General features: G+C 43.1%; 1 protein-coding gene across 1 annotated transcript in view; it reads right to left on the minus strand.

The window, feature by feature from the left end:
- The window catches only part of DNAH7 (dynein axonemal heavy chain 7), a gene marked incomplete at both ends in the record, with an annotated part of 241,149 nt that overhangs the window by 9,751 nt on the left and 216,398 nt on the right, over nt 1-15,000 (minus strand). The window contains 4 exons of the mRNA XM_080932888.1: nt 918-1,095; nt 3,123-3,275; nt 8,740-8,970; nt 13,962-14,099. Of these exons, the coding sequence (XP_080789014.1) occupies nt 918-1,095; nt 3,123-3,275; nt 8,740-8,970; nt 13,962-14,099 (700 nt within the window). The remainder of the gene's footprint in view (nt 1-917; nt 1,096-3,122; nt 3,276-8,739; nt 8,971-13,961; nt 14,100-15,000) is intronic.

Consider the following 15,000-nt stretch of genomic DNA (forward strand, 5'->3'; position numbering starts at 1 on the left):
GTGTGTGTGTGTGCATGCATGCCAAGGCACATGTGGAGGACAGAGGAAAGCTTGTGGGGATCCTGGAGATTAAATTTAGGCTGTCAGGCAGGGCAGAATGTGTCCTTTCTCACGGGGTCATCTTGGTCGCTCCCACTAAATTTAAAATAAAACATCATAGATGCCTCATAGTATTGAAAAAGAAAAGCAGTCAAGAAACAGAATGTTTCTTTACAACCACCCTCCTGATCTTCAAGCGTTTCCGAGCCCTCAGTTCTCAGATAAGAGTGATTGCTGCCTTAGGATTGTGTTCAGATCCCAGCATCCCTGCAAAATGCTGGGCATGGCTGGTGTGCACACCCCAAAAATTCAGCACTGTAGTGGGTGGAGACAAGACCCCTGGGGTTCACTGGGGTCATCCTACTCCCAAGTTCGGTGAGAGCGTCTCCAAGAAATGAGGCGGAGAATGACAAATAGCACATTCATCATCCTCTGGTCTCCAGAGGCATTTAACACAGATAAGTGCTTACACCACAACCCCACATGCCCTCCTCTCTGTCTCCGTCTCTCTGTCTCTCTCTCTCTCTTTCACACACACACACATTATCATCAGCTGTATCATAATAAAATCTATAACAGTAGAGGACACAGAAATCAGGATTTGAGAAGGTATAGTCTTTAAGAGACTCTTTCCTCATGATTACCCAAGGCCAGCACAATGTTATAGGTGCTTTGACTGTGCACACGGCTAATTTGACATACGATAATACTTTTAACTAAGTACACAGGATTTCCAGTTTACTCAGTTTTGGAGAAACTTACCTTTTATCTAAATCCCATCTATCTGTGTTCTGCTTGCCCCATGCTTTGTCTCAGGGCCTTATGTGCGTGACAACCCAGCACACAGACAAGCTGGTTTGTTCTGTGGCTGCACTTACCATCCTCAGGGGCATTTTTATATTCCTTGTCATCCATCACTTCATAGTCAAAGCCAAGGAGGTCAATTGGAATCGTGAATTTTCTTGCATAGTTCTGCTGCGCACCGGTCAGGAAGGCTTGTGTGAAGAAGAAGCCAGAAAGCCAGAAGACTGGAGGAGGGCCGACCTCATACCATTGCTGGAGGGGATCCAGACAAAAGCGATACAGCATTAGTTATAAATTTCCAATGCAATATCAATGACATGTATCTCCGAACATGACTATTACTTTTGAAGCAAACTAGCAAATGAGATTCAATGAACATCAAGGAATACTCTTAAATTTGGAAATAGAAGTATTTGGTTCTTACTCAACATATCTCCATTATACTAGCTTGGGAATTACAATGCATGAAATACATAAAATATAGATGTCTGTTTTATGCATATCCAGAATTTTTCCAGAAATCCTACTTATGACTGAGAACAAACTACATACTCATTGTTTGAAAGCATGTCATGTTCCATAGATGGATAGATCTCCATAAAGCAATATTGTCAACATTTTGCTAATTAATTAGCCATTACTACCAAGTAGAATATTTTCTTGGAAGTTTTTCTACCTCCTTATTAAAATACATGAAATCCAATATGCTATAACAGAAACACAGTACTATAAAAGGACACAAACAAGCAGGATGGTGAATGTTCATGGTATTTAGAAATTTAATGAACCTTTAATTCTGTATTTATTTTGTAGGTTTTGATGATGAGCTGTTGAACAACAAATAAGTGAATAGCAAATTATAGAAGCCTTTCTGGTAAAAAGAATTAAAATCCTTCACTCAAGAGAAGCCCACAGTTCAACCTCAGTTTCCAAGGGCCATCCTGGTCCTTTAGTATCTGACGCTGGTGGTACATCAGAGGGACAGTACTACGGAGGAAGAACTGCTTATTTTATTCCTGCAGGAAATCCTCAATGGTTTGGTTCTGTTTGTTTAAAGATTGTACCTGGTCTGGAATTTTCTGTATAGCCCAGATGGTAACATAAGTTGGTCTTTAACTTGAGGGTGATTTTCTTGCCTCAAGTAGCAAGATTTCACATATGAGCCACCATGTCAGACTTCCCCATAGGTTCATGCCATATATGCAGCATCTATGGGATTAATTTCCTTTTCTGTATAGTGAAGCATCAATTGGCAGGTAACTAGAAGCAAGGACCCGACCCACTCAACACAACCAGGGAAAATAAACACGGAGCTAGGTCATTGCTGTTTTGGACTGAGATGTCAGAGCTAGAAGGTTGCTAGGCAACGAAGAAAGAGTTCCCCTCTTTACAGGCTTGTCTGGCTTTCTAAGTGGATCTGAACTCTACTTGATGCTAACTAGTTCATAAAGACTCAACATACTAGATGTGTCTCTCTCTGGAGGCTGTCACTTGAAAGTCAAGCTTCACACAACTTCCTATTTAAGATGCAGAATGTAGAATGTATTCTGTCTCTACCTATATATAATTCATATATATATATATATATATATGTATGTATGTATGTATGTATGACATGTTATTGAGTAGAGGTCATTTGTGTCTTGAATACTCAGGACTGTGCAGTGCCATCCCTCACACACTCAGCATTCTGAGGAAGGAAGTGACGCCGGAGGAAGTTAGTTGGGCAGCAGTGCGCATGTGGACAAAGTCACCTGCAGGCAAGCAGTGCTTACTGGCAGGAGCCAGATGTGGATGCCTCTCAGAGGCTCTGCCAGTGTCATACAGATACAGTCGAGGATGCTTGCAGCTAATCTTCAGACTGAACACAGGGTCCCCAATGAAGGAGCTAGAGAAAGGACTAAAGGAGCAGAAAAGGTTGCAACCCCATGGGAAGAACAAAATGATCAACTAACCAAACCCTCCAGAACTCCCAGGGACTAAAACACCAACCAATGAGCACACATGGAGAGACCCATGGCTCCAGGTACGTATGCAGCAGAGGATGGCAGTGTCTGGCATCCATGGGAGGAGAGGTCTTTGGTCCAGTGAAGGCTCGTTTCCCAGTGTAGGGGATGCCAAGGCTTAGAGAGAGGGTGGTTGGGAGAGGGAGCACCTTCATGGTAACAGTGGAGCGGGAGGAAGGATGGAAGTAGGGAGGTAACATTTGAAATGAAATGTAAATACAGAGGATATCCAATAAAAACAACAAAAGAAAGAAAGAAAGAAAAAGAAATCACCTGCAGGAATTTTAGTCTTGCGAGGAAATCATTCACGTAGCTGCCAAGTGGCTTCAGGCTGGGGTAGGATTTACCCATCCACATTCCTGGAATTTTGACATTCAGGATGCTACTGACGACTTCCTCCAGCTCTGTAGACATCACAACGAGTCCCTGAAACACAAGAGGAAACAGGACAGACAGTGAACTTGGCCGTGGAGGCCTGTCACTTGAAGCTTTCTTCACATTGTCCTTGTTAGCACAAGGAAGGCGTGTTTGAATGTGTGAGGAAAGCGTAGAGCTTCTCAAACCTTCCTTAGAAAAACAGTGATGGCTTCTCTAGCCAAATGTTAGTGGGAAATCTTAACCACTGCACTGCTGTTCAGTAGCTACTGGGCCACAGTGGACTTTTCATACCACTTACCTGCCCATTAAAGGCAAATCAGTATAGGTCCCCTCTCCCAGCTTCTTAAAGTCACAGTGACAGACATAGAACTAGAAACTCAAAGCAGGCTGGAATCCAACCTGAGTCCAGTTGCCTTGCTGTGGTTTGCAAACCCCCATGTGGGGGTGCTGAAGCCCCGAGACCATTTAGATTCTCACTTTAGAAAATTTAATAGGAAGTAACTTGAAAGAATCAGTCCATTTTTTTTTTGTTACTGGTAAAGTTTAACTTTTAAATTAATATTTATTTATTTGTTTGTTTCTTTGGGTTTTTTTTTTTTTTTTTTTTTTTTTTTTTTTTTTTTTTTTTTGATCTTGCATTTGGGCCACATTTTATTTGCTATTTCTGCTAAAAAAAAAATTGAACGAGTTTGAAGATTATATAGTAAATTCACTAGAATAAATGAATATATTTTATTTGCCTTTTGGTGCCCCCTTCCCCTGCCCCTGCAGTGATTCCAGACTCTGCCTGTTTTAAGGCACATGTCCAGAAAGTCTAAACAGAAACAGAGCTCAAAAGCCACCCCTAACTGTCAACACTTTTGGGTTTTTACAGCACTTTACCTCAAACCTAAGGTCTGAATATGCCAAGCAAGTGCTAAGCCACTCTATGTGTCCTTGGCCACTTTAGATGCTTCAGCACATCAGGGAAGATGGCTGTGTTAAAAGAAAGAAATTTAAAACCTAGCTTACAAAGTAAATTCTTAGGTGCCTTCCTCAAAGCAACATACCTCCTGCCTTGAATGTAACCTGGAAATCCCAACAAATAAATAAAAAAACAACTAAACAAAACAAAAAGCAAATGCTGACAAGCCCCCAAACGGGGACGACATGTGGAGCTGAGGTCCGTTATCACGTTGGAAATAAACGTTCAGTGAACGCTTGCGTGGAAGCAGAGACCCCCACAGGCCTCTTTTCTGCTTAGTTCCTCCAGTATTTGAAGCTAGTTTTGATCTTCTAGGTAAGAAGTAGAAAGAGCCACATCAAGGAGAAACACCTGATGCTGATGCTGTTTTTTTTTTTTTTTTTTTTTTTTTTTTTTTTTTTTTTTTTTTTTTTCCAAACGATTCAATTAGGAGCACACTGCAGAGGGGACCTTAGCCAACCGTCATCATAGCCATTACAGTGTCCCCTGCACACGTCGTATCCCCAGTGGAGAGCAGACACTAGGCACTCTATCTGAACGTGCCACGGGAGGCGTCCGACAGAGGTCTTTAGCCCAGCATTCAGTGTTTACATACAAGAGTGCTACAGATATGTACGCCTTGTGTTATTTTGGCATCTCTCCTGTTAACTCATTGGGATAAACAATTCGAGATACAGACCTCTCCTGCCCACCCATCACAAGTAAAGATTTCCTTACCTACATTTTTAAAAATGTTTCAGATTTGGGGATTTTTGTACACATCTAACGAGATATTAGGGGTAAGGCTCTGGTCTAAACAAAATATTACTTATATTCAATATATGCCTTATGTAATAGCTAGAGGTATTTTCACATAACATTTTCAGTGTTCCCACGTTTTGACTGTGAGGACCACATTTACAGTTGGGGGGCTATGGGGTTTGGAACCCTTCAGATCAGATATTTTCAACCTATAACTTAGAGCATTGTTCTTTCTCCCATTTTCTTGGTCATTTCTGTTGAATCTTTAAAACAGTGACTACAGCTTCTAAGTACTTCTATTAGATGTTAATTTTGTATTTCACTAAATTTATGTAGTTTTTTGCTTTTCAGATGGATAGATAGATAGATAGATAGATATAGAGAGATAGAGAGATAGATAAATGTGTTCTCTTGTTGGTTTATTATTATTTAATGGAAATTGTTTAATTTTTCCATATTTATTTTTAATTTAATGCATACTTTCTTCCTTCTCTTTTCTCTCTCCAAACCCTCCTATATATGCCTTCTCACTATTTCAAAGTCCTGGCCTCTTTTTTCATTATGTGTGGTTATAAGCATATATTTATGTACATATATATTCCTAAAAACAAAATGTCTGTATGATGTTACTTGTGTGTATGGTTACAGGTGACCATTTGGTATTGGGTGACAAATTGGTGGGCTCTTTGCATTTACATTTTTGCAGAATTTTTTCTCCAGGCAGTGCGTTGCTACTGAACTTATAAATATATGGAAATTGCACATTAGCTTTTTATTATTCATTTCTAAGTTCATTACACTATGATCACAGAATGGACCCTGATAGAGTTATGTTGTTTCTACACGGTAAATGTCCAGATCCTCCACATGGACTCGGATAATAAATGGCACTATCATGAGACTGTTCAGACACCACTGCGTCATTCCATAAGTGTGTTGTCCCTTCCTCCCTGCCCCGTCCTCCCCTCCCTGCTGCCTCTCCTCCTCTTCAGCCCTACATTTTGAATTTCTTTTTTTTTTTTTTTCTCTCTTTCTGGTATTGAATGTCTAAGGCATCCTTTTCCCTGTTTAAGAGAAATAATTTACTTATTTTTAATCTATCTCATTTAACAGTTTAAATTCAAACCTAAGTAAAGCAGTCTGATTTTCCTTGGGTGTACTGCTAACTGCATCCTATAAATTCTGACCAAAATTTTTCTTTCATTTAATGCTCAACCTTTGAAAATACTGCAATATGACATCTCATTTAAAAATAGGACTTTCTTAAAAGACAGTCATTAAACGTCACTAAAGTGTGGGAACTCTGAGAACTTTGCTGAAGAGAGAACCCTGAACACACGTGGCTTGAGCCTGCTGTGGCCTGACCTGAGGATCACACTGTGGGAACCGCTGACAGTGCCGGAACTTGGCCTGCTCATTCTTGACAATGGCACATTAAAGTTCTTCAACAGAACATCTAAAAAATTCCTTGAAAATCGGTCCACGTGCACCTGTCAAACTCAGGGTGCTCACGTCACATTCATACATAAGTGTAAGGGACAGATATTCGTCCAACTGCAAACAATGACTTGTAAGTTGGAAATCGTCCTCTTAAAGAAACACATGCACAGCGCCAGCTCTGATGTGTAACTTTACCTAATTAAGTTGGTTGGAATAGTTCACCAAGACAAAGGGATAAGAGCAGAATGTAAAACGGCTACATCGCTCCCTCAGCCACAGAGGCCACTGAAGGTTAGCGGTTCCCATTTTGGATTATTTAAGGAAATATTTAGAGAATGATTAGAGGCACCGCCAAGGGGGGAAACTGTAGCACACTCACAGCAGCCGGGGAGGGTAGTGAACAAGGGGGGAAACTGTAGCACACTCACAGCAGCCGGGGAGGGTAGTGAACAAGGGGGAAACTGTAGCACACTCACAGCAGCCGGGGAGGGTAGTGAACAAGGGGGAAACTGTAGCACACTCACAGCAGCTGGGGAGGGTAGTGAACAAGGGAAATTGATTCCAAAATGTCCTATGCTCGGTGCCACCACAATATCTGAGGTAATTTTTGGATCCTATTTCTGATTACAATCAACACATTACAGACTGGAAGTTATACCCACCTTGAGGTCCCCCTTGGATTCTCATGATTGCAACTAATAGCAATCTCTCCATTGACTCCAGGAAACACTTCAGAAGTAACCTGATTATATTTCTTAACTTTCTCCCTCAAATATCTCCTTTCCTGGACCTTCTACTTGCTCAGGCTAAACACTTGGGAGTTGTCCCTGGCTCATCTCTTGCTCACTCCTACATCAATGTTCCCAATTTCCTAACTATGACATTAGTTGTCCTATGGCATACAGACAGCCATTTCTCTTCACCTCCGTGTTCTTACCACACTCAGCTGGGACACTCACCTAAGTCCTCTGTCTTTCTGTTTCCCTACAGTCCTCCCTATCAGCAGGAGTGAGTTTCAAATATGTGAAATATCACTTCTGCCTGAAAGCTCCTAATGCCTTTATATTTTGAAATAAAATTCAAGATTTAGCTTTGGCTGACAAGGCCATTATGTATCTGGTCATGCACACAGACACACACACACACACACACACACACACACATACACATAGGCTACATGAGCACTCATGCATGAATATCAACACACAAACACATAAATGCACACACATGCACACACATGCACATGCAAGCACACACACATACACACATGTGCACAGGCACATGAGCACACATGTATGAACATAAACACACAAAAACACATACACAAATAAATGCAAATAAAATAAATCTTTGACTATTTTGTATATATTTGTTTAATGTTTACTTATCTACATTTCGGTAAATATTAAAAAATGAACCACCAACCCTCACTGTCCCTGGCATTATAGAGACATGTGACGTTTGTGGGTATTTTCATCTTAGTCAGACTCAGCACTCTCTGAGCTCCCAATTTCCACTTTCCTCTGCTGCTAGCTACTCTGGACCCGGGTGATCTCTCCACCTCCATGACTAGCCCCACCTATCGGGATCTCCACTCCCAGTCTGCTGCCAGCTGTTCCCTAGGTCCCAGGGGTGGCTGCCTTCCTGCTACTCTCTGCAAACTCTGGTCGCATTCCCAACAACCACCTCTGTAGTTATTGTCACAGTTCCCACCAGCCCAATGAAATCAAAACTCTGGTAACTTGTAATTTATCAATCAGATTTATATCAGTAAATTCTCACTCCTCAGAATATCCACACAATAGCTCAGAGCCAATTGATATGATACAATCTGCCTACCTAGACAAGAAGAATCGCCCCATAATAATCCATCCCCTATAAAATATTCATAGTGACCTGTGGCTATTTAAAGCCACGCAGAGATTGATCCTCTTTGTCCTCCTCCATCTTGACTTCTCTCCTCACCGGGCTTCTCCCCTCTTTCCCAAACTCTGTCCCCACCTTACTTTTTCATTGTCCAATCACAGGCCTCGCCTTATCTTGTGCCCGCCCTCATCTGCATATCAACTCAATGTATCTACATTACTAACATGTAAGCTTGTTCTCCTTGGGGCACAATGTCTCCTTAGCATGCACCCTTCTCAGTATACTATGTTGTCTAGCATACCCTATGTACTTATATATCTCTTTATTAACTGTTATTAACTGTTATCCCCAGAATTCTGTAAGCTAATAAAGTTCAGGGACTTGTTTCCTATACGTAGGATCAAGAGCAGTGCTTGCCGGTACCTGACATTAGAAAATATTTGCTAAATTGATTACACTGCAAGGTTTAATTTAGCAATTCTTTTGCTTAGCTCATCTTACCTTGATTGCTTTTTGAATATTAATGCATGATTCTCTTATGGTTATCAGCAACTTATTGAAACGTCCCATCTCCTGGACAAGGACGGTGTTCATGCTCTGAGTGTAGGTTGTTGGGTATCTCCTCATGGCAGCCTCGATATCGAAGTTGTTTGGAAGTTTACCCAGGATGTCTCCAGCAACCTCACTCACTACTTCATCTGATGACTTTGCTCCAGAACCTGCTGAACGAGACTGAGGAATTCAAACAATTACAAACATCCTCATGAAGGTCAGAGGACAGCTGAGAGGGAAAAACTGTAGGGTAAATCTAAGAGCGAATCTATCTGTTGTATTGATAATTCTTCACACACAAGAGTTGTCAACGGGATCATAAGAGCCTCAGAGAATGGAGTTCCGAGAGATGATGGTGAAACAGGAGGAGGAAGAGTGTGTGACATATGCAGAGAAGCAGGGCCTTGGGGGACAACTGCACATCCCATGCCTGATGCCCTCGGCTGAGCAGCTGGGCAGTGACAAACAGGATATGAGTGTGTCTCCAGAAGGCTTGCCACAAAGATCCACTGGTTTCCAAGAGCAGAGATGCAGTTTCCCCTTGAGCCTGTAGGGCAAAGGAAAAAAGCTCACTCCCTCAGGGCCGCTCGGAGTTACTGGAAAAGCTGGGTACTAATGATTCCCTTCAGAAGCTAGGAAGGAGCATCTGATGTAATCTGTGTTTCATATGCTTACAGTGACATCTCATAAATGAATCTATATTTTCTGGAATGACTTCTTATAAAAACATTCGAGAACAAAAATATACTCCTGGGGGGGGTATCTGCTGGGGGAGAAAAAGCACTTGGACTGTGGTTGACTAGCTCACATTTTCCAGTCCAAGAAAACTGACTTCAGTCTCCTTTCTATTTTACATTTCTTAGTTTCTTTATGATTAATATATATCATTTTAAGTTAGATTTCTACCTACCTGTTACACACCACTAGAGGAGTTTACAAAATCTGAAAATAAAATAACCAAATGCCAGAAGGTTTTAAATACCTTCTAGTGAAAAAAGAAGAAAAGGAAGAACAATTACCATAAAATAATTATTTCTTACAGTACTTAGTTTACGATTAATATTTAAAGCAAATAATAGAATGAAAAAAATACTGAATGTTGGGCCCAGACTAAATGAAATGTCTTTCTTTTTATTGCATTTACAGAATAATTTGCATAAATGCATTACAAATCATTCTATTTTCTATTTCCCACTAAAACACAGGAAACACAAAACCTATAAAAATATCTCTCTCTCCCTTCCCCCCTCTCTTATACCTACACACACACACACACACACACACACACACACACACACACACACAATGAAGCCTATAGCCAACCAAAAATGTAAGAAAAATATTTCATCTCAGACATCCTCTGTCCTGACCTGAGCCACACAGCTGGGGTCGCAAGGTTTGGAAAGTGGAGCCCGTCTGGTGTGGGCGCAGGAAGCCACTCATCTGACTCATCTGTAGTTGCTTAGCTTGGCTTCTCATTCCTGCTACTTTCCCCAAGTGCCTGCACAACCACCACTCACAGCTTCCTTGGTGTTCTTCCTTCCTTTGTCTACTTATACCGGCAACTGAAACTGTGGCCCTACAGGTGCTAACCCGATGGCTCTCATCCTGTGGGTCATGACCCCTTTGTTGGGGGTTGATGAACAACCCTTTCACTGGGGTGTGATGATTTGTATATGCTTGGCCCAAGAAGTGGCACTATTAGAAGGTGTGGGCTTGTTGGAAGAAGTGTGTCACTGTGAGGGTGGGCTTGGAGATCTTTGTCTTAGCTGCCTGAGGATGCTCAGTCTGTTCCTGGCTTCCTTTGGATAAAGGTGTGGAACTCTCCGCTCCTCCTGAACCAGGCCTGCCTGGATGCTGCCATGCTCCACCCTTGATGACAATGGACTGAACCTCTGAACCTGTAAGCCAGCCCCAATTAAATATTGTCCTTGTAAGAGTTGCCTTGGTCATGGTGTCTGCTCACAGCAGTAAAACCCTGACTAAGACACAGGGGTCATCTAAGACCATCAGAAAAGACAGACACTTACATCACAACTCATAACAGTAGCAAAATTACAGTTATGAGGCAGCAATGAAAAGTTGAGGGCACTGTATTAAATGGGAAACTCTATTAAATGGTCTCAGAGTTAAGAAGGTTGAGAAGCACTGCTCTTTACAAACACTGCACCTGGCCACAGCTCAACCCCACACCCTTCCTCCCCTTTTCATTATTTGTTTGAAGAAAAGGCTTCGAAGTTAACAGTCCTTTCGCTCTTGCAGAGGACTGGAGTTCAGCTCCCAGCCCCAGGCTGGAAGGTTCACAACTGCCTGTAATTCCACCTCCAGGGCACCTGACTCCATGTTATGACCGCTACAGGTACCCACATACGCAGACACAGACATACGCCCAGCAATACATATTGAAAAGGCAGGGTGCATGGATCTGCCCACGCAGGCCTGGAACTTGAGGTCCTTCTGGTTTGACCTCTCAAATGCTGCCATTACAAGTTGAGTTGCCTCATCTGGTTCAGTTGTCTTCCTTTTATTGAGTGAAGATGAATAGGCTCTATTTTAAAAGAGACCTTGGGAAACATAGCTTTTTCAGAGAGCCTGCAGCATATTGGTTTTAACCCTCCCCCCATTTTAAAATATTACTTTTATTTTTTTACAGTCCAGTTGTTACTGCCTCATGGTCTGCCCTCCCACAGTTCCTAGTCCCATTTCTTCCCCTCTCCCTAACCCCCCATACCCCCATCCAGGCCTCCCCATTCTCTAGGGCCTCAAGTCTCTCGAGGGTTAGGCCAGTCTTCTCCCACTGCGGGCAGACCAGGCAGTCCTCTGCTGTATATGTGGCCGGGAACCTCAGACCAGCTGGTGTGTGCCGCCTGGTTGGTGGCTCAGTGTCTGAGAGATCTCGGGGGTCCAGGTTAGTTGAGACTTCTGGTCTTCCTATGAGGTCACCCTCATCCTCAGCTTCTTTCAGCCTTTCTCTAATTCAATCACAGGGGTCCCCGACTTCAGTCTGATGGATTTGGTGTATAATTTCTCTTCTTAAGATAAGGTGTGACCCTTGAGCATAAGCAAATGATCACTGATAAAAATTACACTGTTCTATCCGCCTCTTCCGGTTTTTCTCTGAGACACGTACTGACTGAGGACATTAGTTCTGAAGTCTTATCCTTACTTAGCTCATGGAGATCTGAGGTTCTGGTCTCTGCCTCTGAGCTGTGACTCAAGAGCCACTGCCTACCCATGACGAGAGTCACACTTGCCAATCTGGGTCCCACGGATTATCAAATAGGATGTTTAATCACATACTGAGGAGATACCCCGTGTATTCAAGCTGATTGGTTTAGTTCTGAGTCATTTTCCGTTGGAACGAGTCCACTGTTTTATGAGCTCCACAATGTGACGCACACTAGCGCGTTTAAACAAAGCCAAGCACTGAGCTAATCCTGCCACCAGGCTGCCACACGGGACACGTAGCTGAAGCTCCTGGGGGCTGACTTACTCGTGTTTGTCCATGTACCCTTGTGTGCACTCTGGCAATGGCAGGCTTTCATGCTATCAGTATGTGAAATGAACAGTAAAATAGTTTTTAATGGGCATACTAACAGAAGCTAGAAATACAGGCTCTGTAGATGTTTGCATTTATAACAACCCCCCTTCCCATCTTCCTGACTCTTGCCTTTTGCAGCAAGATGGGTCTGACCCAACCACAGAGTGCAGGACAGCTTCTCAGAACACAGGCTCTAGAGCCAAACTTGTGAGACTGGCTTGGCTCTGAAACTGGACTCCCCAACTTTGGTCCAACTACTTAATGCTCTTGTGCCTCGGTTTCCTATCTATAAAACAGGAATTTTTTTAAGGCCCCACATTTCTTGAGTTGCTCTATTACCGCAAAGACAGGATTCTAAATAGGGCTATCTGGGGGACAGCACTGTGGGAACAGGAACCATCACTGATAAAAACACCTGCATCTTCCTGGCTGAACAGTCAAGAATAAATAAATCCTTAGTTACTTTAACCTCCATGGGAACTTGTGGCATCTAAATTAATTTGCTTCCAAAAAGTTACAAAAAAAAAAAAAAAAAAGTGAGGTTACCCTCTAGACTGGGGGGGGGGGGTCTCACTGAACCAGGATTAAACTGTTTAACTCATTGATTGCTATCCATATTTAAGATTTTGCCCCTCTGCCCACCAGGGCACATTTGCTCCATCAGCAAAGCTTTGTGCCTTCCACTCATAAACTCTGTATTGAAATGCATTTTGGAATTCTGCTATCATATACTTACATGTTATGAAATCTAGTAAAAGAGTGGAAAAGGAACTTTTTATGCAAACTAGGTCAAAGGTGCCTGGATAATAAGTGAAGACGAATGGTAAAATAAGCAGCTGCTGTTAAACCAACAGGAGGCTGGAAAATAAAACAGGTAAAAGTCTGCACAGGTCCTGCTCCCACACTGCTTCTTGGGTGTCTTTAAAATGACAGTTTCCACCTAAGAGAAGGATGATATGCTATTCTGGAGACAAGGTTTAGGCACGAAAGCAAAACAAAATGGAACCCCAAGAAGCAAGAGTCTCAAAGAGATGCCTTTGTTCCAAATCAAGACTGAGAAAAGAAAATGGTGATGCCCACCTTCCCTGTGCTGAGCCTGTAATTAAGGGATTATGTGAGGTTTTTGTTTCTTTTGCTTTGAGAGCTTCTTCACTCCAGCGGTTTTGGAGGAGCCTCTGCGCGAAGGGATGGTGGGGCAGACACTCTGAGCGAAGGGATGGTGGGGCAGACACTCTGAGCGAAGGGATGTTGGGGCAGACACTCTGCGCGAAGGGATGTTGGGGCAGACACTCTGAGCGAAGGGATGGTGGGGCAGACACTCTGAGCGAAGGGATAGTGGGGCAGACACTCTGAGCGAAGGGATGGTGGGGCAGACACTCTGAGCGAAGGGATGTTGGGGCAGACACTCTGCGCGAAGGGATGTTGGGGCAGACACTCTGAGCGAAGGGATGGTGGGGCAGACACTCTGAGCGAAGGGATAGTGGGGCAGACACTCTGCGCGAAGGGATGTTGGGGCAGACACTCTGCGCGATGGGATGTTGGGGCAGACACTCTGCGCGATGGGATGTTGGGGCAGACACCTCTGGGGCGGCCCAGCTCCAGACCCACACAAGCCTCCCACAGTACGCACCTGGGTTAGGAGAATGTTATCAAACAGCAGCTGCGTCTCCGACTGGTCCTTAGTGATGTCAGCGTTGGCATTCATCCCAAAGATTTCTGGTGCTGGGATCAGTGGCAGAGTCTTCGTGTATTCGATGTAGCTTTTGTGCTGCAAAGGTGAGAGGAGGAAGTAAGGAGGTTAGACCCAGCTGTGAGGTAGAGCTCGGGTTAGACACAACGCTTTTCAGTCGTGGGGTGGATGAGCCTGGGAGACTGAAGACCGAGCGCTTTTCCTTTCTCTCATCCCCGGACAGCGGTTAAACAAACATGGGCAAATTTAGATGGGAACATTTAATGTCTAGTTATTATAATACTTTTAACAAGGAAAGAGAAGTCTAGGAATATAGAAGGAATATGACGACGAAGACAGAAACTGGTCAGGTTGCAGGGATGAAGCCTCTGTTCTGAGGACTTCTTTGTTGGAGCCAGACCTGCAAAACGGTGTTCTGTGTCTGTTTCCTTGTTCTTAGGACTGAGCAGCTCTGCGTGGAGGCTGTGTGGGAACTGACTCAATCCTCAGACAGCACCGACACTCAACAGCTCACTTCCTCTTCTGTGCCTGACTCCATTTCTGCATAGTCCTCCAGGTAGTCCTCAGCCTCAGAGCTCACTGGTATGCACTCCCTGGGCCTCTGTTCCATCCTTTCTCTCCTCCCCACACTCTCTCAGCATCTACAGTCTCTCTGAAGCTCCCACCAATGAGTCCATAAAAAACAACAACAAAACAAAACAACTCTCTAAAACTCAACTTCTGTGTGTGAATTTCATTCTCCAAATTTGAAAGACCCTGAAAGCCACCGACTCAGCAGTTTTATAGCTGCCAGCTCTCTGGAATGCTGGTCCCCCAAGACAAGCTTACTAAGAGCTGAGAAAGATTCTATCACTGTGAAGACAGCGCAATATTTTTGTATTGCTAGATAAACTTTGTATTACATTTTCCTGGTGACTTTTTTTTACGGTATGTGTACTGAGGGGTGTTTGTTCTTTTTAAGTTTTTGCTTTTATATTTT

This window comes from Micromys minutus (assembly GCF_963924665.1).
Source record: "Micromys minutus genome assembly, chromosome: 19".
In the NCBI taxonomy this organism is placed as follows: domain Eukaryota; kingdom Metazoa; phylum Chordata; class Mammalia; order Rodentia; family Muridae; genus Micromys; species Micromys minutus.